Source organism: Cherax quadricarinatus, unplaced genomic scaffold (genome assembly GCF_038502225.1).
Source record: "Cherax quadricarinatus isolate ZL_2023a unplaced genomic scaffold, ASM3850222v1 Contig987, whole genome shotgun sequence".
Classification (NCBI taxonomy): domain Eukaryota; kingdom Metazoa; phylum Arthropoda; class Malacostraca; order Decapoda; family Parastacidae; genus Cherax; species Cherax quadricarinatus.
Window position 1 is genome coordinate 52,356 of NW_027196013.1, and position 27,446 is coordinate 79,801.

Here is a 27,446-nt window from a genome sequence, read left to right on the forward strand (position 1 = left end):
AGGTGTATATATAGGTGGGCTCCGCTTTACAGCGATTTGCTTTATGGCATTTTGCTAATGCAGCGGTTTTCAATTATATCCATTCTTTATTTATTCAAACTTCCAACAATATATTCACCACTCACTATAAGCTAAGAATGTATTCAGATATTTGGGAGTGGACGTGTCAGCGGATGGGTCTATGAAAGATGAGGTGAATCATAGAATTGATGAGGGAAAAAGAGTGAGTGGTGCACTTAGGAGTCTGTGGAGACAAAGAACTTTGTCCTTGGAGGCAAAGAGGGGAATGTATGAGAGTATAGTTTTACCAACACTCTTATATGGGTGTGAGGCATGGGTGATGAATGTTGCAGCGAGGAGAAGGCTGGAGGCAGTGGAGATGTCATGTCTGAGGGCAATGTGCGGTGTGAATATAATGCAGAGTATTCGTAGTTTGGAAGTTAGGTGGTGTGGGACTGCCAAAACTGTTGTCCAGAGGGCTGAGGAAGGGATATTGAGGTGGTTCGGATATGTAGAGAGAATAGAACGAAACAGAATGACTTCAAGAGTGTATAAATCGGTGGTGGAAGGAAGGTGGGTTAGGGGTCTGCCTAGGATAGGTTGGAGGGAGGGGGTAAAGGTTTTGTGTGCGAGGGGCTTGGACTTCCAGCAGGCATGCATGAGCGTATTTGATAGGAGTGAATGGAGACAAATGGTTTTTAATACTTGGAGTGTGAGGAAGGTAACATTTATGAAGAGATTCAGGGAAACCAGCAGGCCGGACTCAAGTCCTGGAGATGGGAAGTACAGTGTCTGCACTCTGAAGGAGGGGTGTTAATGTTGCAGTTTTATAAACTGTAGTGTAAAGCACCCTTCTGGCAAGACAGTGATGGAGTGAATGATGGTGAAAGTTTTTGTTTTTCGGGCCACCCTGCCTTGGTGGGAATTGGCCGAAGTGTTAATAATAACGATAATATGTGTACTGTATACGTACTTTTTAGGCCTAGCTCTACTTCTCACTTAATATATGATAGTGTAAATATGTTATCAAGCTTTTATATACACTTGAAAGTGAAAAAAGACTGTTTCATTTCACAGAGATAGCCGGGAACTTAACCTGCTGCACAAGCAGGTCCAGCCTATATTTACTACATAAATTATGGACATACCTCCTTAAACTTAGCTATACTTTTAAGGTACTGTCGATGTCTCTTTGGGTACGGCGAGGATGGGTCGTACTCCAAGCACCCGACGATGTCAAATATGGTATCATCTGCAAACATAATTTCGAAAAGGGCATTTTTGTTGAGCAGAAAGATGTTCTTGAAGATTTCATAGAGAAGATGGAGACCCTCCATGTTCTCCAGGTCCTCGCAGGTGTGGAACACTGACACTAGCTTCTTAACGTAGCCCTCGTTTTCTAGGGCTATTGCTAATTTTTCTCGCCTTACAGGAGAGTGTAGACAATTGCTTATCACCTGCAATTATAAACAAGTTTTGATTAATTTTGAATTCTTGATGGAATATTTATAAATTTTGAATTCTTGATGGTATAAATTTTGAATATTTAATGGTACAAATTTTGAATACCTGATGCTACAAATTTTGAATACTTGATGGTACAAATTCTGAATACCTGATGGTACAAATTGATAACATACAGATTCTCTTCGACTTATGATGGAGTGACTTTCCGATTAACCCATTGTAAGTAAAAAAATTTAGCCTCTCCTCACTTAACGACGAAGTTCCGTTCCTAATACCGCGTCAGTAAACTGTATAAAGCGACATTTCATTAAGGTCATAGGCTATCTCTTGTCTAATATTTCTATTTTCTTTGTTAATTCTAAGACTTAAACACATATACCTTTACTTGCCACTTTCAGCAACACTGGTATGCCTACTGGGTTCTATGATTGCTTGGTAGATACAAGATATGGTAATTAAAAGATCAAAACAATTCCAAACATAGCTAGCTCCTAAGACAATGTAACTGAATATACATTCACGAAGGCAGGGATGAGGGTGCTGGGAGTGTCGGGGGGGGCAGGGGATGGCGGGAGTGTTGGGGGTGGCAGGGGATGGTGGGTCTCCCCTGCTGACCGACAACAAGGCAGCAGCTTGAGTTGGGGACAGTTTTTCTGGTGCCTGCAAACGGAACCATGTTAATTTTACGAAGTGTTGTATAAAACTGTGTGTGTGGGGGGGGGGGGTTAAAGCTGTGCCACTTCTAGACTTATAAGAGGGCAGTTCCCAACTGCTCATAAGTAAGACTAATTAAAAAAAAAAAAACACCAAAAAATGACTGTCTGGACTCTACACGATAAAATGACTGAACTAAAAGAAAGCCACAGAAAAAAATAGCAAAAGATAAAAAATAAAAGGTTTTAGAAAGGTCCGATCTATAACATTAAGAGCATCATTCAGATCTCATCTTCACTGCCAGGATGGAACACTACAAGGTTAACTCTCACCTCATTTATGTCTTCCAATCTACCTATCTCACACGGGGGTAACTCGACCCAGGGGTTAGAGTCTGACACATCGTCGAATCTCTCGTCCTCGCTCTCCTCGACGATGTCTTGAGTTATGTCTACACTGGGATCTTTCCCTTGTACCTTTAAATGAAGAAACTGCCATTATAACCCAATTTCCATGCATTTGAATATAAACTGAAGAGGATGGAGGGTAAAGGAGGGTTTTGCATGCATGGGGCTTGGACATATTGCAGGCACATGCATAAGCATGTTAGATAGGAGTGAGTGGAGATGAATGGTTTTTGGGACCTGACGAGCTGTTGGAGTGTGAACAGGATAATATTTTGACAGAAATCAGGAAAACCATTTAGCTAGACTTAAAAGTCCTGGGGGTGGGGAGTACAATGCCTGCACTTTAAAGGAGGGTGTTGGGATATTGGCCGTTTGGAGGGACGTCTAAGCTGTCGTACCAAAGTGCCTCTGCAAAGACAGCGATTTTTCCCAACTTTACAACCAGGTGATGTATTTTCACAAGGCTCTCATCATTCATTCAATGCTGTCATTCTCATTCTCTCTCACATCATTCATTAAACATTCTCATTCTCTCTCATTCTTTCTCTCATCATTCATTCAATGCTGTCATTCTCATTCTCTCTCACATCATTCATTAAACATTCTCATTCTCTCTCACATCATTCATTAAACATTCTCATACTCTCTCATTCTCTCTCACATTCATTAAACATTCTCATTCTCTCTCACATCACTCATTAAACATTCTCATTCTCTCTCATTCTCTCTCACATTCATTAAACATTCTCATTCTCTCTCATTCTCTCTCACATCATTCATTAAACATTCTCATTCTCTCTCACATCATTCATTAAACATTCTCATTCTCTCTCACATCATTCATTAAACATTCTCATTCTCTCTCACATCATTCATTAAACATTCTCATACTCTCCCTCAATATAACAGATACAGTGTATTTTCCACAGAGGTCAAAAATCCACTCTGCAAAATGTTATGAAACATGTATGGAAAAATAAAGCCAAAAATTAATTTTAGAAATGTTGATTTTCTCTACTACATCGGATTTTTTTTTATAATTTCTATCTTACTACTGATTATTTTTTTGAACACGCTGCTGGCCGTCTCCCACCAAGGCAGGGCAACTCAAAAACAGAAACACTTTCACCATCATTCGCACTATCACTATCTTGCCAGTCACGCAGATTCAACACAGTATACAGTGGAACCTGGGTTTTCGTATACCCTAGTCTGTATGTAAAGCTATAATTTTTTTTTTTCAACAAGTCGGCCATCTTCCACCGAGGCAGGGTGACCCACCGGGGCAGGGTGACCCACCGAGGCAGGGTGACCCACCGAGGCAGGGTGACCCACCGAGGCAGGGTGACCCACCGAGGCAGGGTGACCCACCGAGGCAGGGTGACCCACCGAGGCAGGGTGACCGAAAAAGAAAATACTTTCGTCATCATTCAACACTTTCACCACACTCACACATAATTACTGTCTTTGCAGAGGTGCTCAGAACAACAGTTTAGAAGCACACAAAGATATATAACATCTCTCTCCAAACTGCCACTATCTCGAACTCCTTTAAAGTGCAGACATTGTACCTCCCATTTCCAGTACTCAAGTCCGGCTATATAAAAATAACCGGTTATTCTCAATGTGTTTTTTGTTAATATTTTTGGGTGTCTAGAATGGATAAATTGGATTTACATTATTTCTTATAGGAAATATTAACAAAAAATACATTTTAAAGAGAATAACTATAGTTTTACATAGACTAGGGCAAACAAAAACTCAGGTTCCCCTGTATATTCATTTGAGACGTCCCTCCAAACAGCAAATATCCCAAACCCTGAATTATTAATGTCTTAATTCAAAAAAACATACATAAAACACTCAACTGAAGATCTCTCAACAATTGTACATTAGGTATCAACTTTTCTTGAAAGGTCAGGGACAAATCCAACAAATAATTTTTTTTTTTTTTTCAACAAGTCGGCAGTCTCCCACCAAGGCAGGGTGACCCACCAAGGCAGGGTGACCCACAGAGGCAGGGTGACCCACCGAGGCAGGATGATCCACCGAGGCAGGGTGACCCACCAAGGCAGGGTGACCCACCAAGGCAGGGTGACCCACCAAGGCAGGGTGACCCACCAAGGCAGGGTGACCCACCAAGGCAGGGTGACCCACCGAGACAGGGTGACCCACCAAGGCAGGGTGACCCACCGAGGCAGGGTGACCCACCGAGGCAGGGTGACCCACCGAGGCAGGGTGACCCACCGAGGCAGGGTGACCCACCGAGGCAGGGTGACCCACCGAGGCAGGGTGACCCACCGAGGCAGGGTGACCCACCGAGGCAGGGTGACCCAAAAAAAAGAAAATCCCCAAAAACAAAAATACTTTCATCATCATTCAACACTTTCACCACACTCACACATTATCACTGTTTTTCCAGAGGTGCTCAGAATACAACAGTTTAGAAGCATATATGTATAAAGATACACAATATATAATTTTAATTTAATTTTAATGCAGTGGTCACGTCCCACCGAGGTAGGGTCACCCTCTCCCCAAATATGAGGAAACACACATACCATCATTTGTTCAATCACTCTTGACAGAAGTGAGCTGACACTACACTTAGTGGCCCTCAACTGTAACATTCTCACCCATCCTTCAGTGCAGGTGCATGTACTGTACTTCCCACCTCCAGAACTGTAACATCCCTACTCACCCCTCAGAGTGCAGACGCTGTACTCGTTACAATTACATACCTGACATATTTTTTCCCATATTTCGTCACAGCCGGCCTTCTCTTGAAAACTCAGGGCCAAATCAAAGTTCTCTCCTTCTGACCACACTATGAGCGTGCCCTGTTGCTTCTGATATGCAGTATCTGCTTGGATTCTTGACTCTAACAGTAATGACCCGTCCGATTCAGCCCGCACTAGGAGGGACATGCCTTTCAACCGTTCTACATATCTGTGGATAGGCGAAGGAATGTCAGTAGGGGCAGGATTATCATCATGGGGAGCACTAAACCCATTGAGATTATACAGCGCCTGTGGGGTGTCGGGGTTGGAAGGTGTTCAGGCTCAATTCAGGGAACTGGAGCAGAGATTTGATTCCCTAGATCAAGAGCCCCTCACCAGCATCAAATAACCTCCCTTGAGGGAAGGGTTACAAGGAGCATCTGCCTATTCATGGGAAGGTACATGAGCATTATCACAATGCTGCAATAAGATCACAGTAAACAGATGATATCACAATATATGGAACAACCTTGAAAAAATAGTGAAATTCCAAGCACTTTCGTGATTTCTCACACTGTCAAAGCGAGAAAGCACAAAAGCGCTTGGAATTTCACTATTTTTCAGTGGTTGTTCTGCAATAGTACAATGAATAACTACAGAGTCATGAACACTTGTCAATGCTCATTAATAACCCACATGGAGGGACAAACTCCGAAAATTAATTGAGCTGTATATTTCCACCCCTGTCTGGGATCCTCTTCAATAATACAAGTTCAGTGGCAATCAATTACAGTTGCTTGTCTTATAAAGCACATCGATATTATATAACTTTTGTATATCCTATTAACCCTTTGGGGGTTTCGGCCATACTAGTACGGCTTACGCCCCAGGGTTTTTGACGTACTAGTACGCCTAAATTCTAGCGCCCTCAAATCTAGTGGGAGAAAGCTGGTAGGCCTACATATGAAAGAATGGGCCTATGTGGTCAGTGTGTGCAGTATAAAAAAAATCCTGCAACACAGTGCGTAATGAGAGAAAAAAAATTTAACCATGTTTTTGGATTAAAACAGCGACTTTGCACTGTATTTTCATATGGTATTTATTGTTGTATTCTAATTTCCTTGGTCTCATTGTCTAGAATGGAAGACATATTACAGAAATTGAGATGATTTTGACTGGTTTTACAATGAAAAGTACCTTGAAATTGAGCTTAAAGTAGCAGAAATGTTTGAGTTTTACCAAAGTTCAAAAGTAAACAAATCATGCCAAGCGTCCAATACACGTCAACTGGTGAGTCTAATATTCTTTCACAAGTGCGCTGATATTATTTATACCATTTCTACACTAATGCAGTAGTCTGCATAACAGTAAATCTTCTATTTTTTGTGAGAATAAAAATTCAAAGTGGAAATCCAAAGAATGTAAGAGGGGCCTTGAGACATGACTAATGAACAGAGAACTTGTTATTTTAGTGCCCGGAATGTCTTTCTTGTTTATTCTGGACCCTATTCGGAAATTGGCATCTTTTGAAATTTGTGTGAAATTGGCAAAATTGCTAAATTCTGACCACTGTATTGGATAGTTGAAATCGGTAAATGCGTGGTTTCTTGCACTCATTCGATAGAAAAAATGGAGTTCTAGCGAAATAGTTATGATTTTTGTTGACTAGTACACTGAAATTGGCCAAAACTAGGGCTCAAAGTGGGCAAAATCGCCGATGCGTAAACATCGTCGAGACCGCTAACTTCGTGAGAGCATAATTCCGTAAGTTTTCCATCAAATTTCATACTTTTGGTGTCGTTATGATCGGGAAAAAATTCTCTTATCTTTTCATAAGAATTTTTTTTTTTTTAATTTGGGCGACCCTGAGAACAAGTCTCTGAGAGGGCCTGGCGACCCTCAAAGGGTTAAAAAGTGGACCAAAACTGAACAGGATATGATATTTAACACAGTATGTGATATTCAACACAGTATGTAATATTCTACACAATATGTGATATACAATTTTGTATCCACTTTTTTGAGAACATGATGTGAGGAAATTAGGCACAGAAAAGCCTATACAGTGGTACGTCGAGTTTCGAACAGCTCCTAACTCGAACAATTGTGTAAGTGTATTTTTGTAAGTGCTTTTGTAAGTGTATTTTTGGGAGTCTGAAATGGACTAATCTAATTTACATTATTCTTTATGGGAACAAATTCGTTCAGTATCGGCACTCGAACAGCCTTCTGGAATGAATTAAGTTCGTAACTCAAGGCACCATTGTATGTGTGTTGCCTTTGCTGCCGAGTCTTCTATATTTAAAACAATGGCTAAAACAAAAAAAACAAAAATACTGAAATAAATACCTTTGACTTGAGTTTAAAAAAAAAAATCAGTTCCTATACCAAATATTACATAAAAAAAAACTTACTCGTTTTTTTTTTTAAATTCAGTTCGTACACCACATAAATAATACTGTATACAAGTTAATATTGTTTCCAAGGCCAATGTTCATTTCTGAGATATTTTTCACAAGTGTTGTTTTCCAAACTATTTTTATATAATAATTTTGTTGAAAAAGAGTACATATGTACTAACCTTAGTACAAAGTACACTGTAACCATTTAACCCGTTAACTGTCCAAACGTAGATCTACGTTTGCTCGTTTAGTGCTCTGAACGTAGACCTACGTTTTTTTTTTACATGCCTTCAAATGGAGAAAATCAAGGTCGGAGCGCTACCTGCGTAAACGTAGATCTACGTTTGGACAGTTAATGGGTTAAGAAAGTCACCCATTAACCCGTAAACGGTCCAAGCAGATCTACGTTCACATGTGTAGTGCTACAAAAGTAGATCTACGTTTTTTTTACATATTTTCAAATGTAACAAAAAAAAAGTAGATCAAAGTTTTTTTTACACATTTTCAAATGTAAAAAAACAAAAAGATCTACGTTTTTTTTTACATATTTTCAAATGTAACAAAAAAAAAGTAGATCAAAGTTTTTTTACACATTTTCAAATGTAAAAAAACAAAAAGATCTACGTTTTTTTTACATATTTTCAAATGTAACAAAAAAAAAGTAGATCAAAGTGTTTTTACACATTTTCAAATGTAAAAAAACAAAAGTAGATCTACGTTTTTTTACATACTTTCAAATGTTGAAAAAACATATATATATGTTTGGACCGTTTACGGGTTAAACCGTTTAGGAAAAATTTATACCATCAACTTGTGTCTGAAATACTGTTCTTGTCAGCAGTTGTGTCTGTCTGTCTACCTACAGCAATTGCTTCAAGAGGGAAAAATTTATATTTGGAGAGGATATAGAAAAACAGGGGCTTGGACTTCCAGCAGGCATGCTTGAGCGTGTTTGATAGGAGTGAGTGGAGACAAATGGTTTTTAATACTTGACGTGCTGTTGGAGTGTGAGCAAAGTAACATTTATGAAGGGATTCAGGGAAACCGGCAGGCCGGACTTGAGTCCTGGAGATGGGAAGTACAGTGCCTGCACTCTGAAGGAGGGGTGTTAATGTTGCAGTTTAAAAACTGTAGTGTAAAGCACCCTTCTGGCAAGACAGTGATGGAGTGAATGATGGTGAAAGTTTTTCTTTTTCGGGCCACCCTGCCTTGGTGGGAATCGGCCGGTGTGATAATATAATAAAAATAAAATAGAAAAACACTGGTTTGGTACGAGTTGTGGATGAGTGGAACAAATTCCTGAATAGGGTCACTGAAGCTAAAACCTTTAGTATAGTTTTAAAAATAGGTTAGATAAATACATGGGTGAGTGAGAGTTGGACTTGACTGGCTTGGGCCAGTAGGTGACTTGGACCTGCCTGACTTGGGCCAGTAGGCCTGCTGCAGTGTTCCTTCTTATGTTCCTATGGGAACTCTAGTTTCTTCAACGGATGACTAGAGATGTGTGTATCCAGGTTACCTCACTGAATGTAAAAAAAAAAAAAAAAAAAAAAAAAAAAAAAAAAAAAAAAAAAAAAAAAAAAAAAAAAAAAAAAAAAAAAAAAAAAAAAAAAAAAAAAGCAAGGTGCCATAGACAGAAAGACATTTAATATGGATCATCTAGTAGACAATGGAAGGTTTACTGGCTACAGAATACACACACACATACAAACACAAAATTTTTGAATGAGGAACAATATAGGTGGTCCTTGACTTACTATGGGGTTACATTCCCTTGAACTCATCGTAAGTTGAAAATATCCTAAGTCGAATATGATAAATGAGTAAATAACTACTGTCGTTGAATAAGTGAATTAACAAATAATTACTGTAAATACCAGTACTGTAAATACCAGTACTGAAAACTAAACAAATGAATACAACTTTATTCTGTCAATAAACGTACAGTTCTATATGGTACAAATCTGCATCACTATCACACCACTGTAGAGTCAAAATATAAGTCAAAATATCGTAAGTTGAACCATCATAAAGCAAGGAGCACCTGTAATTGGTTGAAAATTTGCTACAACTAGAATTGCGGGCTAACAGCAGGGTCCAACTTACGAGGATGTGACATGGCCTGTACCCCTGTCGTCCCACTGGCGGTCAGCGTTCAGCGCATATAGTTTGACCCTGCGCCGTGCCATTCTGTCAGCCATGTCTCCGCAGTGTGCCCCGCCCACAGCTTCTGGCCCGGCTACTGGTCATTAACTCTTGCAAACATCTGCGGGGAAGACAATGATTGTTACAGCCTCTCCAGGGAAGACAATGATTGTTACAGCCTCTCCAGGGAAGACAATGATTGTTACAGCCTCTCCAGGGAAGACAATGATTGTTACAGCCTCTCCAGGGAAGACAATGATTGTTAGAGCCTCTCCAGGGAAGACAAAGATTGTTACACGCCTTTCTAGGGAAGACAATAATTATTACACGCCTCTCCAGGGAATACAATTGTTATACGCTTCTCCAGAGAAGACAATTATTACTCGCCTCTCCGGGGAATACAATTATTACACGCCTCTCCAGAGAAGACAATAATTATTACGCGCCTCTCCAGAGAAGACAATAATTATTACGCGCCTCTCCAGAGAAGACAATAATTATTACACACCTCTCCAGAGAAGACAATAATTATTACGCGCCTCTCCAGAGAAGACAATAATTATTACGCGCCTCTCCAGAGAAGACAATAATTATTACTCGCCTCTCCAGAGAAGACAATAATTATTACACGCCTCTCCAGAGAAGACAATAATTATTACACACCTCTCCAGAGAAGACAATAATTATTACGCGCCTCTCCAGAGAAGACAATAATTATTACGCGCCTCTCCAGAGAAGACAATAATTATTACGCGCCTCTCCAGAGAAGACAATAATTATTACGTGCCTCTCCAGAGAAGACAATAATTATTACGTGCCTCTCCAGAGAAGACAATAATTATTACACACCTCTCCAGAGAAGACAATAATTATTACACGCCTCTCCAGAGAAGACAATAATTATGCGCCTCTCCAGAGAAGACAATAATTATTACGCGCCTCTCCAGAGAAGACAATAATTATTACGCGCCTCTCCAGAGAAGACAATAATTATTACGCGCCTCTCCAGAGAAGACAATAATTATTACACGCCTCTCCAGAGAAGACAATAATTATTACGCGCCTCTCCAGAGAAGACAATAATTATTACACGCCTCTCCAGAGAAGACAATAATTATTACGCGCCTCTCCAGCATCAAACATTTCTTTAAATGACTAAAGCTTAAGCAAATAAATTTCGTGTTACCACATATTAACATCCATCCTTACTAGGAATTTTCCTGTAACCATAAAACAAACATTATGGTGTACATAGTCAGCTCTATTATCAACCTCTTATATATACAGTCAGCTCTAAAATAAAGCTCTTCTATATACAGTCAACTCTTGTAAAGCTCCTCTATACAAAATTTTTTGTAAATGGGAAGCAAAAAATGAACAGAAATTTGAAAGGCATGTACCCTGAAGGCCTTTCCACTTGCTATTCAGTTTTGGATTGACTTTTCAATTGCATTTACAAAAATGCACATTCAATGATGGGTGAGAATGTTACAGTACTGGAGGTGGGAAGTACAGTACCTGTACTCTGAAGGATGAGTGAGAATGTTACAGTACTGGAGGTGGGTAGTACAGTACCTGTACTCTGAAGGATGAGTGAGAATGTTACAGTACTGGAGGTGGGAAGTACAGTACCTGTACTCTGAAGGATGAGTGAGAATGTTACAGTACTGGAGGTGGGAAGTACAGTACCTGTACTCTGAAGGATGAGTGAGAATGTTACAGTACTGGAGGTGGGAAGTACAGTACCTGTACTCTGAAGGATGAGTGAGAATGTTACAGTACTGGAGGTGGGAAGTACAGTACCTGTACTCTGAAGGATGAGTGAGAATGTACAGTACCTGTACTGAAGGATGAGTGAGAATGTTACAGTACTGGAGGTGGGAAGTACAGTACCTGTACTCTGGAGAATGTGTGGGAAGTACAGTACCTGTACTCTGAAGGATGAGTGAGAATGTTACAGTACTGGAGGTGGGAAGTACAGTAGTACTGAAGGATGAGTGAGAATGTTACAGTACTGGAGGTGGGTAGTACAGTACCTGTACTCTGAAGGATGAGTGAGAATGTTACAGTACTGGAGGTGGGAAGTACAGTACCTGTACTCTGAAGGATGAGTGAGAATGTTACAGTACTGGAGGTGGGAAGTACAGTACCTGTACTCTGAAGGATGAGTGAGGATGTTGCAGTTCAAGTGATTATTTGAATTGTGATGTCAGCACATATCTGGCAAGACAGGGATTGAGAGAATGATGGTGACTCTCTCTTCTTTATTTTGGGGTAACCCTACCTCATTGGGAGACAGCTGGAGTTCAATAACGATATTACACACAAAAAAATTTAAAAAGATTCTCTTTTTAAATTTATTAATTTATACAGGAGAAGGGGGTTACTAGCACCTTGCTCCTGGCATTTTAGTCGCCTCTTATGACACGCACGGCTTACGGAGGAAGGATTCTTTTCCCACTTCCCTATGGAAAATATAACATGTCATATGTCATAACAATAACAAAATTGTTGAGGGCTGCACTGGATGGCACCTCTACCCTATAAACACCACCAACTTTAGCCACTGAAATCCTCTGTTTATAGTGACCAAGCTGTGATGGAAGTGTGGACCAGCAGACATCCTGCAGCAACAGCCTGGTTCACCAAGAAAGCACCCGATAAATTTGACCCAGTGCACCAGACAAGCCTGGTCCAGGGCACCGGACAAGCCTGGTCCAGGGCACCGGACAAGCCTGGTCCAGGGCACCGGACAAGCCTGGTCCAGGGCACCGGACAAGCCTGGTCCAGAGCACCGGACAAGCCTGGTCCAGAGCACCGGACAAGCCTGGTCCAGAGCACCGGACAAGCCTGGTCCAGAGCACCGGACAAGTCTGGTCCAGAGCACCGGACAAGCCTGGTCCAGAGCACCGGACAAGCCTGGTCCAGAGCACCGGACAAGCCTGGTCCAGAGCACCGGACAAGCCTGGTCCACAGCACCAGACAAGCCTGGTCCACAGCACCAGACAAGCCTGGCCCAGAGCAACAAATAAGCCTGATCCAGAGCACCAGACAAGCCAGGTCCACAGCACCAGACAAGCCTGGTTCAGAGCACCAGACAAGCCTGGTCCAGAGCACCAGACAAGCCTGGTCCAGAGCACCAGACAAGCCTGGTCCACAGCACCAGACAAGCCTGGCCCAGAGCAACAAATAAGCCTGATCCAGAGCACCAGACAAGCCAGGCCCAGAGCACCAGACAAGCCTGGCCCAGAGCACCAGACAAGCCTGGTCCAGAGCACCAGACAAGCCAGGCCCAGAGCACCAGACAAGCCTGGCCCAGAGCACCAGACAAGCCTGGTCCAGAGCACCAGACAAGCCTGGCCCAGAGCACCAGACAAGCCTGGCCCAGAGCACCAGACAAGCCTGGTCCAGAACACCAGACAAGCCAGGCCCAGATCACCAGACAAGCCTGGCCCAGAGCACCAGACAAGCCTGGTCCAGAACACCAGACAAGTCAGGCCCAGATCACCAGACAAGCCAGGCCCAGAGCACCAGACAAGCCTGGCCCAGAGCACCAGACAAGCCTGGCCCAGAGCACCAGACAAGCCTGGCCCAGAACACCAGACAAGCCAGGCCCAGAGCACCAGACAAGCCTGGTCCAGAGCACACACCGTCTCCCTCACTCTCTCGTGTTGGTGTGACTAGTTAATGGTCTGAGGTGGACCCAAACATCATCGTAACTTTCTCTCTCTCTTACGTACGGGTTGTCAATAAAACGTATTTGTTTATCACAAAGGTTGGTTTAAAAATGACCGTGGCAGTTGTGCAAGGTGATAAGTATTAATCACTCTGAGAGGCCAAATCTTTATCACTGATATAACAATATTTTTCACCAGAACTCCTTTGTTTGTGCTTTAAGAATGTTTAAAAATTGATCTTTTGTAAAAATTAAAAGGTGAATGGCCCAAGTGGGGTTGTGTATGAGAGAGTCGAACCCTCAATATAATCGACTTATGAAATAACAAAAAATATACTTAATGCATTTAATTTTAGTGTTTATTGTAATAAAGTCGACTTCTCGTATAAAGCTACTCTATACAGTCCATTTTTTTTCAAATACAATTAATAAAGGTCATTTAAAACTTAACAGTACATAAAAAGGTCTTCACAGCACATAAAATTACTTCTGAATGTTTCAATTAAAGTTGAAAAAAGAATAATACTACATATAGAAGTTTTATAAGAAAAGTGTAAATTGTGTACGGTATAATATTAGGTATATACTACGTACAGTACGAACATTACTTAAGATATTTTTGTCCCTGGTGGCCTGGTGGTTAACGCTCTGGCTTCACACGGTGAGGGCCTGGGTTCGATTCCCAGCCAGAGTAGAAACATTGGACGTGTTTCTTTCCACCTGTTGTCTATGTTCCCCATCAGTAAAATGGGTACCTGGGTGTTAGTCGACTGGTGTGGGTCGCATCCTGGGACACTGACCTAAGGAGGCCTGGTCACAGACCGCGCCGCGGGGGTGTTGACCCCCGGAACTCTCTCCAGATAAACTCCAGGTATAGTGAGTGGTGAATACATCTATTGTATCAAGTTTATAATGAGTGGTGAATACATCTATTGTATCAAGTCTAAATAAATGAAGAACAGATATAACTGAAAACTGCTGCACTAGCAAGGTGCTGTAAAGTGGAACACTGTAAAGCAAAATGCTGTGAAGCTAAACATTGTGGGGGAACTTCAGTGTTTTTCTGTGATTTTTAAAACATTACTGAATTGCCTTCCAATTTAATGGACACTTATGGACTCCGCCCAACTCGTCTCACATCAGTAGTTTACCATTTTAATATGTCAGGCATTTCCCAACACGGCAGGGTGACCCAAAAGAAGCAAATGTATTCACCATCATTCATACCTTAGCTGTCTTGCCAGCACTGTGTGTGACTGTGTGTGTGACTGTGTGTGTGTGACTGTGTGTGTGTGTGTGTGACTGTGTGTGTGTGTGTGTGTGTGTGTGTGTGTGTGTGTGTGTGTGTGTGTGTGTGTGTGTGTGTGTGTGTGTGTGTGTGTGTGTGACTGTGTGTGTGTGTGACTGTGTGTGTGTGTGACTGTGTGTGTGTGTGACTGTGTGTGTGTGTGTGTGTGTGTGTGTGTGTGTGTGTGTGTGTGTGTGTGTGTGTGTGTGTGTGTGTGTGTGTGTGTGTGTGTGTGTGTGTGTGTGTGTGTGTGTGTGTGTGTGTGTGTGTGTGTGTGACTGTGTGTGTGTGTGTGTGACTGTGTGTGTGTGACTGTGTGTGTGTGTGACTGTGTGTGTGTGTGTGACTGTGTGTGTGTGTGACTGTGTGTGTGTGTGTGTGTGTGTGTGTGTGTGTGTGTGTGTGTGTGACTGTGTGTGTGTGTGTGTGTGTGTGTGTGTGTGTGTGTGTGTGTGTGTGTGTGTGTGTGTGACTGTGTGTGTGTGACTGTGTGTGTGTGTGTGTGTGCGTGTGTGTGAGTGTGTGTGTGTGAGTGTGTGTGTGTGTGACTGTGTGCGTGTGTGTGTGTGTGTGTGTGTGTGTGTGTGTGTGTGTGTGTGTGTGTGTGTGTGTGACTGTGTGTGTGACTGTGTGTGTGTGTGTGTGTGTGTGTGTGTGTGTGTGTGACTGTGTGTGTGTGTGACTGTGTGTGTGTGTGACTGTGTGTGTGTGTGTGTGTGTGTGTGTGTGTGTGTGTGTGTGTGTGTGTGTGTGTGGGTGTGTGTGTGTGTGTGACTGTGTGTGTGTGTGACTGTGTGTGTGTGTGTGACTGTGTGTGTGTGTGACTCTGTGTGTGTGTGTGACTCTGTGTGTGTGTGACTCTGTGTGTGTGTGTGACTGTGTGTGTGTGTGTGTGTGTGTGTGTGTGTGTGTGTGTGTGTGTGTATGTGTATGTGTGTGTGTGTGTGTGTATGTGTATGTGTGTGTGTGTGTGTGTGTATGTATGTGTGTGTGTGTGTGTGTGTGTGTGTGTGTGTGTGTGTGTGTGTGTGTGTGTGTGTGTGTGTGTGACTGTGTGTGTGACTGTGTGTGTGTGTGACTGTGTGTGTGTGACTGTGTGTGTGTGTGTGACTGTGTGTGTGTGTGACTGTGTGTGTGTGACTGTGTGTGTGTGTGACTGTGTGTGTGTGTGACTGTGTGTGTGGGGGGGGGGGGGGCCTCTGAACCTTATCACTGACACTGGCTGGAAACACTAGTGGGCATGCTTCTTTATGACACCTGCTGTCACTGCTCACCTAGCAGTAAGTAGGTACCTGGGTGTTAATCCACTGGTGTGGGTGGCATCCTGGGGTCAAAATTAACCTAAGCTGCCAGAAATGCTCTTCAATTTGTAAATATCGCCAAGGTCGCTAACTTCACGAGTGTAATTCCGTCAGTTTTCCATCAAATTTCGCTTTTTTTTTTTTTTGGTGTCATTACAATCGGAAAAAGATTCTCTATTATTTCATAAGAAAAAATAATTTTTTTTTTAATTTTTGCAACACCAGGAGACACCTCAGGATTGGAGGTTGCGACAGTCAAGGGGTTAAAGGTAGTGAGACCATTTGCGACTTGTCTCAAGGCTAATACCACCTCAATATTACAGGTAGTGAGACCATTTGTGACTTGTCTCAAGGCTAATACGTCCTTGCTATTAGTGTGTGTGGCACAAATATGGATGAGCAACATGCTTCTCTGGGTGTAAAACATCATTGCAAAATATCAACGGTTTAAAATGCTGCGTGGTTTATGAAAAGAAGATTGAAACTGAATTAGAATTATGGTAAGTGGAGAAAAATAGAAAGATCTTCATAGGAGAAATATAAACCATACCACAGGCGGGATTTGAACCCGAGGTCAGAGAGTCTCAAAACTCCAGACAGTCGCGTTAGCCACTGGCCACTGGAGTTTTGAGACTCTCTGACCGCGGGTTTCAAATCCCGCCCGTGGTATGGTTTGTTTGCAATCGTGTCATTACGATTTCCTGAGTCAGGAGAAATATTGTAGTGGTTATCAAGGATGAGTGGCTCGGTTGGAGACCAGGCCCGTCTATCAGGTAGATGGGTGTACAAAAGCACAGCTGCTGCCACCTCTTGATCCCCCATATCTCAATATTTCTAGTGTGTTTTTTAACACTATCTACTCTTGCACACTATTCCCCTCCCATTACTTCATTCATTTTGCTACTTCCATTGTGATAGTCAATTTCCCTACTTAAAATTATCACCAGTTATCTTATCACCGCACAAGTGACGTCACACTAATTACTTACATAATCTAACATGGTTGTTGCAATAATCACAATTTTGTTAAAATTATCTTGTACTTAGCATATCATTGACAACTCAATCATGTTACGACGAGAATTAGTACAATTTAACATTAACTAATCCATCAGTTATTTTAAGGTTTCTTAACCCTTTCAGGGTCCACAGGCCCTCTCAAAGACTTGTTCTCAGGGTCCACCAAATTTAAAAAAAAAAATCGTATGAAAAGATAGAGAATCTTTTCCCGATCATAATGACACCAAAGGTATGAAATTTTATGGAAAAACTTACGGAATTATGCTCTCGCGAAGTTAGCGGTCTCGACGATGTTTATGCATCGGCGATTTTGCCCACTTTGAGCCCTATTTTCGGCCAATTTCAGTGTACTAGTCGACAAAAATCATAACTATTTTGCTAGAACTCCATTTCTTCTATTGAATGAGTACAAGAAACCACCCATTTACCGATTTCAACTATCCAATACAGTGGTCAGAATTTAGCAATTTTGCCAATTTCGCACAATTTTCAAAAGATGCCAATTTCCAAATAGGGTCCAGAATAAACAAGAAAGACATTCCTGGCACTAAAATAACAAGTTCTCTGTTCATTAGTCACGTCTCAAGGCCCCTCTTACATTCTTTGGATTTCCACTTTGAATTTTTATTCTCACAAAAAATAGAAGATTTACTGTTATGCAGACTACTGCATTAGTGTACAAATGGTATAAATAATATCAGCGCACTTGTGAAAGAATATTAGACTCACCAGTTGACGTGTATTGGACGCTTGGCATGATTTGTTTACTTTTGAACTTTGGTAAAAATCAAATATTTCTGCTACTTTGAGCTCAATTTCAAGGTACTTTTCATTGTAAAACCAGTCAAAATCATCTCAATTTCTGTAATATGTCTTCCATTCTATAAAATGAGACCAGGAAAACTAAAATACAACAATAAATACCATACGAAAATACAGTGCAAAGTCGCTGTTTTAATCCAAAAACACGGTCAAAGTTTTTTTTTTCTCATTTTGCACTGTGTGCTGCAGGATTTTTTTTTATACTACGCACACCGACCACATAGACCCATTCTTTCATATGTAGGCCTACCAGCTTTCTCTCACTAAATTTGAAGGTGCTAGAATTTTTGCGTACTAGTACGTCAAGGACCCTGGCGCATAAGCAGTTCTAGTACGGATGAAACCCTGAAAGGGTTAAATTATACATATCTCCAAAATAAATTGTATATATTGTTTTTTCTATGACAACTTAAGTGTTTATCACGATGATGTCAGCATTATTTAATCTCTATACCATGTATTATCTGGGTAAATCAATTTATTAGTGTGAGTGAGTGAGTGAGAGAGAGAGAGAGAGAGAGAGAGAGAGAGAGAGAGAGAGAGAGAGAGAGAGAGAGAGAGAGAGACAGAGACAGAGAGAGAGAGAGAGAGAGAGAGAGAGAGTGTGTGAGTGTGTGAGAGTGTGAGAGAGTGAGAGTGTGTGAGAGTGTGAGAGTGTGTGAGAGTGTGTGAGAGTGTGAGAGAGTGTGAGAGAGTGTGAGAGAGTGTGTGAGAGTGTGTGAGTGTGAGAGTGTGTGAGAGTGTGTGAGAGTGTGTGAGTGTGTGAGAGTGTGTGAGAGTGTGTGAGAGTGTGTGAGAGTGTGTGAGAGTGTGTGAGAGTGTGTGAGTGTGTGTGTGTGTGAGTGTGTGAGAGTGTGTGAGAGTGTGTGAGAGTGTGTGAGAGTGTGTGAGAGTGTGTGAGAGTGTGTGAGAGTGTGTGAGAGTGTGTGAGAGTGTGTGAGAGTGTGTGAGAGTGTGAGAGAGTGTGAGAGAGTGTGAGAGAGTGTGAGAGAGTGTGAGAGAGTGTGAGAGAGTGTGAGAGAGTGTGAGAGAGTGTGAGAGAGTGTGAGAGAGTGTGAGAGAGTGTGAGAGAGTGTGAGAGAGTGTGTGAGAGTGTGAGAGAGTGTGAGAGAGTGTGAGAGAGTGTGAGAGAGTGTGAGAGAGTGTGAGAGAGTGTGTGAGAGTGTGTGAGAGTGTGTGAGAGTGTGAGAGAGTGTGAGAGAGTGTGTGAGAGTGTGTGAGAGAGAGTGTGAGAGTGTGAGTGTGAGAGTGTGAGTGTGAGTGTGAGTGTGAGTGTGAGTGTGTGTGAGTGTGAGTGTGTGTGTGTGTGTGTGTGTGTGTGTGTGTGTGTGTGTGTGTGTGTGTGTGTGTGTTTGTTTTCAGAGCACCTCTGCCACAGCTTTAATGTTCTGTCATCTTGTTCTCCTTGTTGCTTGTCTTTAAAATATATTCCTTCCCTATTCTGTCTTCCTCATATTTTTTTTATTAATATTATCACACTGGCCGATTCCCACCAAGGCAGGGTGGCCCGAAAAAGAAAAACTTTCACCATCATTCACTCCATCACTATCTTGCCAGAAGGGTGCTACACTACAGTTTTTAAACTGCAACATTAACACCCCTCCCTCTTGTGTAATATTCTTTGGTTATTAAGCTTGGTTATCAAGATAGCTGGTCCAGTGGCTAACGCGACGGTCTGGAGTTTTGAGACTCTGACCGTGGGTTCAAACCCCACCTGTGGTACGGTTTGTTTGCAATCGTGTCATTACGATTTAGTGTGTCTTGGCTATCGTGTCTTATCCTCTTATCAGGCAATGAGAGTATCTAAGTTATTTTTAACTTTAATTGGTTTCTCCTGTAGCCGGAGTTGATTTGCAACACGATTTGGGACTATTTCAGGCTTATCCACGTGGATCAATGACTGATGCTACATCAGTGTTGCACATTACAAGTTTGGTGCAACATGTGTTGTGAACACCTGTGGATGGAAGATACATGTGGTTTCACTGTTCTAGGAGCATTACACTGCAATATGCTACTCTACATGGCATCTACATCTGTAGCTGGGTTGGTAGTGCAGTCAGCTCACACATTAAGATCCGTGGCTCCATCCCCAGTACGGGTGGAAACATTAGGATGTCTCTCCTTAAGACACCTGCTGTCCCTGTTCACCTATCAATAAAACAGGTACCTGGGTGTTAGTGGACTTGTGTGGGTCGCATCCTGGGACAAAATTGATCTAATTTGCGAGAAATGCTCTGCATAACAAGGGATTTTCTATATATCACTGATGTCAGCTAGACCCATTTTTCAGTATCAATACTGACAATGGAAATAAGTCACTTAGTCTGACTTTTCTGAGTTATCCTGGTGGGTAATTTACACTATGTATGATAACTAGTTATATGTACCTGTGCCTAAACAAACTTACTTATATACATACTTGCACTTATTACCGTATTTCGCGGCTTGTAAGACACAGCTCATAAGACTTGTTTTAGTTTCAATGGCTCGGCATCGGACGCAACTGGGAGAGCTACAGCCCACCCCACACCCCAAACTTATAGCTCCCCGTCACTGGCCTTCAGCTCAAAGGACGCAGGCTGGTTTTTGGAGACATTTTATGAAAAAAAAAAAAATGAGTCTAATAAGCCGTGAAATACGGTATATGTGGTGTTCCACAGGGGTGAATGCTGGGGCTGTCTTTGTTCACAATCCCCATGACAGTGACAAGGGAATAAACAGCAACGAGGGTATATTTACTGACCAGACAAAAATAGGCAAATAAGTAAGTTTATGCAGGTACAGGTACACACAAATAGTTACATAAATTATCATACATAGTGGCATGTGTGTGGATTACCTAGGATAACAAAAAAAAAAAAAAGTCAAAGTGACTTATTTCCAATGCTGAGGACACTAGAGCACTGCTGGATGATTCGAAAACACTCATGTTGTGGCCGGAGAAGTGGCCGATACAATTTCATGTACACAAATGTAAGGTTTTGATCCTAGAAAAATAAAAATAAATAATACTTATAACTAAATAACACAGATGTTAATAAATAACAAAAAGGCACAATACCGTGACTGGAACGATACACAAATAACCCGCACATGAAAGAGAGAAGCTTACGACGACGTTTCGGTCCGACTTGGACCATTGACAAAGTCACACAATGTGACTTTGTCAATGGTCCAAGTCGGACCGAAACGTCGTCGTAAGCTTCTCTCTTTCATGAGCGGGTTATTTGTGTACAGATGTTAATAAAATGTACAGATAAGTATTAGGCAAGAGAGACCTGGTGCCCTGTGGCCTGGTGGCTAAAGGTCTCGCTTCACACGGTGAGTGTCCAGGTTCGATTCCTGGCGAGGATAGAAACATTGGGCATGTTTCCTTACACCAGTTGTCTATGTTCACCCATCAGTAAAATGGGTACCTGGGTGTTAGTGGACTGGTGTGGGTGGCATCCTGGGTGTTAGTGGACTGGTGTGGGTGGCATCCTGGGTGTTAGTGGACTGGTGTGGGTCACATCCTGGGTGTTAGTGGACTGGTGTGGGTCACATCCTGGGTGTTAGTGGACTGGTGTGGGTCACATCCTGGGTGTTAGTGGACTGGTGTGGGTCACATCCTGGGTGTTAGTGGACTGGTGTGGGTCACATCCTGGGTGTTAGTGGACTGGTGTGGGTCACATCCTGGGTGTTAGTGGACTGGTGTGGGTCACATCCTGGGTGTTAGTGGACTGGTGTGGGTCACATCCTGGGTGTTAGTGGACTGGTGTGGGTCACATCCTGGGTGTTAGTGGACTGGTGTGGGTCACATCCTGGGTGTTAGTGGACTGGTGTGGGTCACATCCTGGGTGTTAGTGGACTGGTGTGGGTCACATCCTGGGTGTTAGTGGACTGGTGTGGGTCACATCCTGGGTGTTAGTGGACTGGTGTGGGTCACATCCTGGGTGTTAGTGGACTGGTGTGGGTGGCATCCTGGGTGTTAGTGGACTGGTGTGGGTCGCATCCTGGGTGTTAGTGGACTGGTGTGGGTCGCATCCTGGGTGTTAGTGGACTGGTGTGGGTCACATCCTGGGTGTTAGTGGACTGGTGTGGGTCACATCCTGGGTGTTAGTGGACTGGTGTGGGTCGCATCCTGGGTGTTAGTGGACTGGTGTGGGTCACATCCTGGGTGTTAGTGGACTGGTGTGGGTCACATCCTGGGTGTTAGTGGACTGGTGTGGGTCACATCCTGGGTGTTAGTGGACTGGTGTGGGTCACATCCTGGGTGTTAGTGGACTGGTGTGGGTCACATCCTGGGTGTTAGTGGACTGTTGTGGGTCACATCCTGGGTGTTAGTGGACTGGTGTGGGTCACATCCTGGGTGTTAGTGGACTGGTGTGGGTCACATCCTGGGTGTTAGAGGACTGGTGAGGGTCACATCTGGGTGTTAGTGGACAGGTATGGGTCACATCCTGGGTGTTAGTGGACTGGTGTGGGTCACATCCTGGGTGTTAGTGGACTGGTGTGGGTTGCATCCTGGGGTGTTAGTGGACTGGTGTGGGTCACATCCTGGGTGTTAGTGGACTCATGTGGGTCACATCCTGGGTGTTAGTGGACTGGTGTGGGTCACATCCTGGGTGTTAGTGGACTGGTGTGGGTCACATCCTGGGTGTTAGTGGACTGGTGTGGGTCACATCCTGGGTGTTAGTGGACTGGTGTGGGTCACATCCTGGGTGTTAGTGGACTGGTGTGGGTCACATCCTGGGTGTTAGTGGACTGGTGTGGGTCACATCCTGGGACAAAACTGACATAATTTGCGGGAAATGCTCAACATAACAAGGTACTTTCTATATAGTAGTATGTCATGGGTGTCAACTATGGTCTGTATACCTTGTATATGTTTACCTTGTACATGTATACCCTGTACCTGTATACCTTGTACATGTATACCTTGTACATGTATACCTTGTACATGTATACTATGTACATGTATACCATATACATGTACCTTGTACATGTATACCTTGTATTGTTATACCTGTACATGTACCTTACTCTTCTAACCGGCGAGGGAGAGAACGGTCTTCCCCGGCGAGGGAGAGAACGGTCTTCCTCGGTGAGGGAGAGAACGGTCTTCCCCGGTGAGGGTGAGAACGGTCTTCCTCAGTGAGGGTGAGAACGGTCTTCCTCAGTGAGGGTGAGAACGGTCTTCCTCGGTGAGGGAGAGAACGGTCTTCCTCAGTGAGGGAGAGAATGGTCTTCCTCGGTGAGGGAGAGAACGGTCTTCCTTGGTGAGGGAGAGAACGGTCTTCCTCAGTGAGGGAGAGAACAGTCTTCCTCGGTGAGGGAGAGAACAGTCTTCCTCGGTGAGGGAGAGAACAGTCTTCCTCGGTGAGGGAGAGAACTCTCCTTCAACTAGGGAAAAATTCTCCCTCAGTGAATTAGACAATCATCTCCCTCTGAGATAGTTCTTTCTCCCTCACAAAGGAGTGAGAATCATCTCCCTACGATGGAAGTGTGAATTGTCTCCCTTAATGAGGAAGAATCATCGCCCTTTAGGGAGAGAATCATCCTCCCCAAGGCGATAGTAAGTCACCCTCCACCAATGAGGGAGATGATACTCTCCCTCAAAGTGGGAAAGAACTATCTCCCTTGTGAGGGTGGGGGTTACTTCACTCAACTGAAGGAATATTCTCTGAGGGAGAATACTGCTTCCCAAATCCATCAATCTCTAAATCTCCCTCAATGAGCCTACCCAAAGGACCTCTCTCTCCCTTTCTCACCAAACCAAGCCATTATAATCCTCCCTGGGAAAGTAGGAACTCACATGAGGGAGACAATGTCAGGGAGACAACCTAAGTCAACCTCAGGGAGACAACCACAGGGAGATAAGCTCAGGGAGACAACCTAATAATATATGAATTTCAGGGGGGTTAACCTATGGGAGAATCAGGGAGACAATGTCGGGGGGAGAACCTGACTACCTCAGGGAAACCACCTGGGGAGACTATATCAAGGAAATAACCTGGATATTACCTGGGGAGATTATCAGGGACCACCTGGGGAGACAATATTAGGGAGACCACCTGGGGAGACAATATTAGGGAGACCACCTGGGGAGACAATATTAGGGAGACCACCTGGGGAGACAATATTAGGGAGACCACCTGGGGAGACAATATTAGGGAGACCACCTGGGGAGACAATATCAGGGAAACCACCTGGGGAGACAACATCAGGGAGACCACCTGGGGAGACAACATCAGGGAGACCACCTGGGGAGACAATATCAGGGAGACCACCTAGGGAGACAATATTAGGGAGACCAACTGGGGAGACAATATTAAGGAGACCACCTGGGGAGACAATATCAGGGAAACCACCTGGGGAGACAATATTAGGGAGACCACCTGGGGAGACAATATCAGGGAAACCACCTGGGGAGACTATCAGGGAGACCACCTGGGGAGACAATATCAGGGAGACCACCTGGGGAGACAATATCAGGGAAACCACCTGGGGAGACAATATTAGGGAGACCACCTGGGGAGACAATATCAGGGAAACCACCTGGGGAGACAATATTAGGGAGACCACCTGGGGAGACAATATTAGGGAGACCACCTGGGGAGACAATATCAGGGAAACCACCTGGGGAGACAATATTAGGGAGACCACCTGGGGAGACAATATTAGGGAGACCACCTGGGGAGACAATATCAGGGAGACCACCTGGGGAGACAATATCAGGGAGACCACCTGGGGAGACAATATCAGGGAAACCACCTGGGGAGACAATATTAGGGAGACCACCTGGGGAGACATCAGGGAGACCACCTGGGGAAACAACATCAGGGAGACCACCTGGGGAGACAACATCAGGGAGACCACCTGGGGAGACAACATCAGGGAGACCACCTGGGGAGACAACATCAGGGAGACCACCTGGGGAGACAATATTAGACCACTTGGGGGGAGAATATTAGGGAGACCACCTGAAGGAGATACCAAGGAGACAACTTGAGGGAGACAACTTGAGGGAGACGTGTGGGAGATAACCTAAGGGAGACTTGTGGGAGACAACGTGTGGGAGACAACGTGTGGGAGACAACCTAAGGGAGACAACTTCAGGGAGACAACCTAAGGAAGCAAACCTAAGGGAGACAACCTAAGGGAGCCAACCTAAGGGAGACGTGTGGGAGAACCTAAGGGAGACCAACCTAAGGGAGACAACTTGTGGGAGACAACCTAAGGGAGACAACCAAAGGGAGACAACCCAAGGGAGACAACCCAAGGGAGACAACCCAAGGGAGACAACCCAAGGGGGACAACCCAATTGAGACAACCCAAGGGAGACAACACAAGGGAGACAACACAAGGGAGACAACCCAAGGGAGACAACCCAAGGGAGACAACCCAAGGGAGACAACCCAAGGGGGACAACCCAAGGGGGAAACCCAAGGGGGACAACCCAAGGGAGACAACCCAAGGGAGACAACCCAAGGGAGACAACCCAAGGGAGACAACCCAAGGGAGACAACCCAAGGGAGACAACCCAAGGGAGACAACCCAAGGGAGACAACCCAAGGGAGACAACCCAAGGGAGACAACCCAAGGGAGACAACCCAAGGGAGACAACCCAAGGGGGACAACCCAAGGGGGACAACCCAAGGGAGACAACTTAATGGAGACAACTTAATGGAGACAACCCAAGGGAGACAACCCAAGGGAGACAACCCAAGGGAGACAACCCAAGGGAGACAACCCAAGTCAGACAACCCAAGGGAGACAACCCAAGGGAGACAACCCAAGTCAGACAACCCAAGTCAGACAACCCAAGGGAGACAACCCAAGGGGGACAACCCAAGGGGGACAACCCAAGGGAGACAACCCAAGGGAGACAACCCAAGGGAGACAACCCAAGGGAGACAACCCAAGGGGGACAACCCAAGGGAGACAACTTAATGGAGACAACTTAATGGAGACAACCCAAGGGAGACAACCCAAGGGAGACAACCAAAGGGAGACAACCAAAGGGGGACAACCTAAGGGAGACAACCTAAGGGAGACAACCCAAGGGGGACAACCCAAGGGAGACAACCCAAGTCAGACAACCCAAGGGAGACAACCCAAGGGAGACAACCCAAGTCAGACAACCCAAGTCAGACAACCCAAGGGAGACAACCCAAGGGGGACAACCCAAGGGGGACAACCCAAGGGGGACAACCCAAGGGGGACAACCCAAGGGGGACAACCCAAGGGAGACAACCCAAGGGAGACAACCCAAGGGAGACAACCCAAGGGAGACAACCCAAGGGAGACAACCCAAGGGAGACAACCCAAGGGAGACAACCCAAGGGAGACAACCCAAGGGGGACAACCCAAGGGAGACAACCCAAGGGGGACAACTTGTGGGAGACAACCTAAAGGAGAGAAACTAAGGGAGAGAAACCAAGGGAGAGAAACTAAGGGAGAGAAACTAAGGGATATAAACTAAGGGAGATAAACTAAGGGAGACAACCTAAGGGAGATAAACTAAGAGAGAGAAACTAAGGGAGATAGAAACGGGAGACAACCTAAGGGAGATTAACTAAGGGAGATAAACTAAGGGAGACAACCTAAGGGAGAGAAACTAAGGGAGACAAACTAAGGGAGATAAACTAAGGGAGAGTATGTCTTTGTCTGCCCCCCCCCAGGGAGACCAGCCCCCCTCCCCCCGCCCAACAAGGGAGAGTAAACAGACTTACCAAGCTCCCTGAAGACCTCGGATCAACACCTCCCTCAAAACATCGAAAAAAATAAAAAAAAAACACGAAATAACCCTCTTAAGGGAGATTATCAACACGAGGTTAAGCTCTATCTCCCGGGGCTTAACATAGTATCTCTCACTTAACACTGGTTAAATTGTCTGTAGTGAGCGCTTAAGCGCTCACTGGTACACTTAATTAAGGGGAAAATTAGATTAATTAAGTCTTGTCACTTGAAGCTTCTCCCTCACAAACGCTAAATTTCCAGCAGCTTTTCCCTCAGTTTTGAGGCGTCGTGGGCGGTCATCTGAGGCGCTGTGGATGGGCGTGAGGGTAGTGGGCGTGGGCGTGGGTGGGGCACTTAGGGGCGGCCCTGGAGGGCTGAGGAGGGAGTAAAGATGAAGTAACTCAGACAGACACAACCTCCGCCGCCATCTTGGTCTCACCATAACACTCCACGGGGGCCACACGCACGGACTCCCTTATTTAACACTATATTACAACTTTTTAACACGTTTTAACATTGTTTAGTAAGTTTAACATGTTCTATGTGGCTCTCTGAGTGTCTTGGTGTCTTATACATCTTCTCTACCGTGTATGGAGGCTGTAAAAGTCACTGCTAGATTGTAGCTTTCTCCGCTATTATTGAACTTTTAACAGGTTTTAACATTGTTTAACAGGTTTAACATATTCTATATGTGTCTATGATTGTGTTGGTTTGTTATAAATCTTCTCTACCGCGTATGGAGGCTGTAAAAGTCACTGCTAGATTGTAGCTTTCTCCGCTATTATTGAAATTTTAACAGGTTTTAACCTTGGTTAATAAG

General features: G+C 44.0%; 1 protein-coding gene across 1 annotated transcript in view; it reads right to left on the reverse strand.

The window, feature by feature from the left end:
* LOC138851558 (serine/threonine-protein phosphatase 4 regulatory subunit 3A-like) overlaps nt 1-26,871 on the reverse strand; it is a 75,781-nt gene extending 48,910 nt beyond the window's left edge. Inside the window, exons 1-5 of the mRNA XM_070080798.1 lie at nt 26,620-26,871; nt 9,757-9,916; nt 5,270-5,477; nt 2,454-2,597; nt 1,149-1,457 (exon numbers count right to left, since the gene is read on the reverse strand). Coding sequence (XP_069936899.1) covers nt 1,149-1,457; nt 2,454-2,597; nt 5,270-5,477; nt 9,757-9,851 — 756 coding nt within the window. The 5' untranslated portion in view covers nt 9,852-9,916; nt 26,620-26,871. The remainder of the gene's footprint in view (nt 1-1,148; nt 1,458-2,453; nt 2,598-5,269; nt 5,478-9,756; nt 9,917-26,619) is intronic.
* Nucleotides 26,872-27,446: the final 575 nt, after the last annotated feature.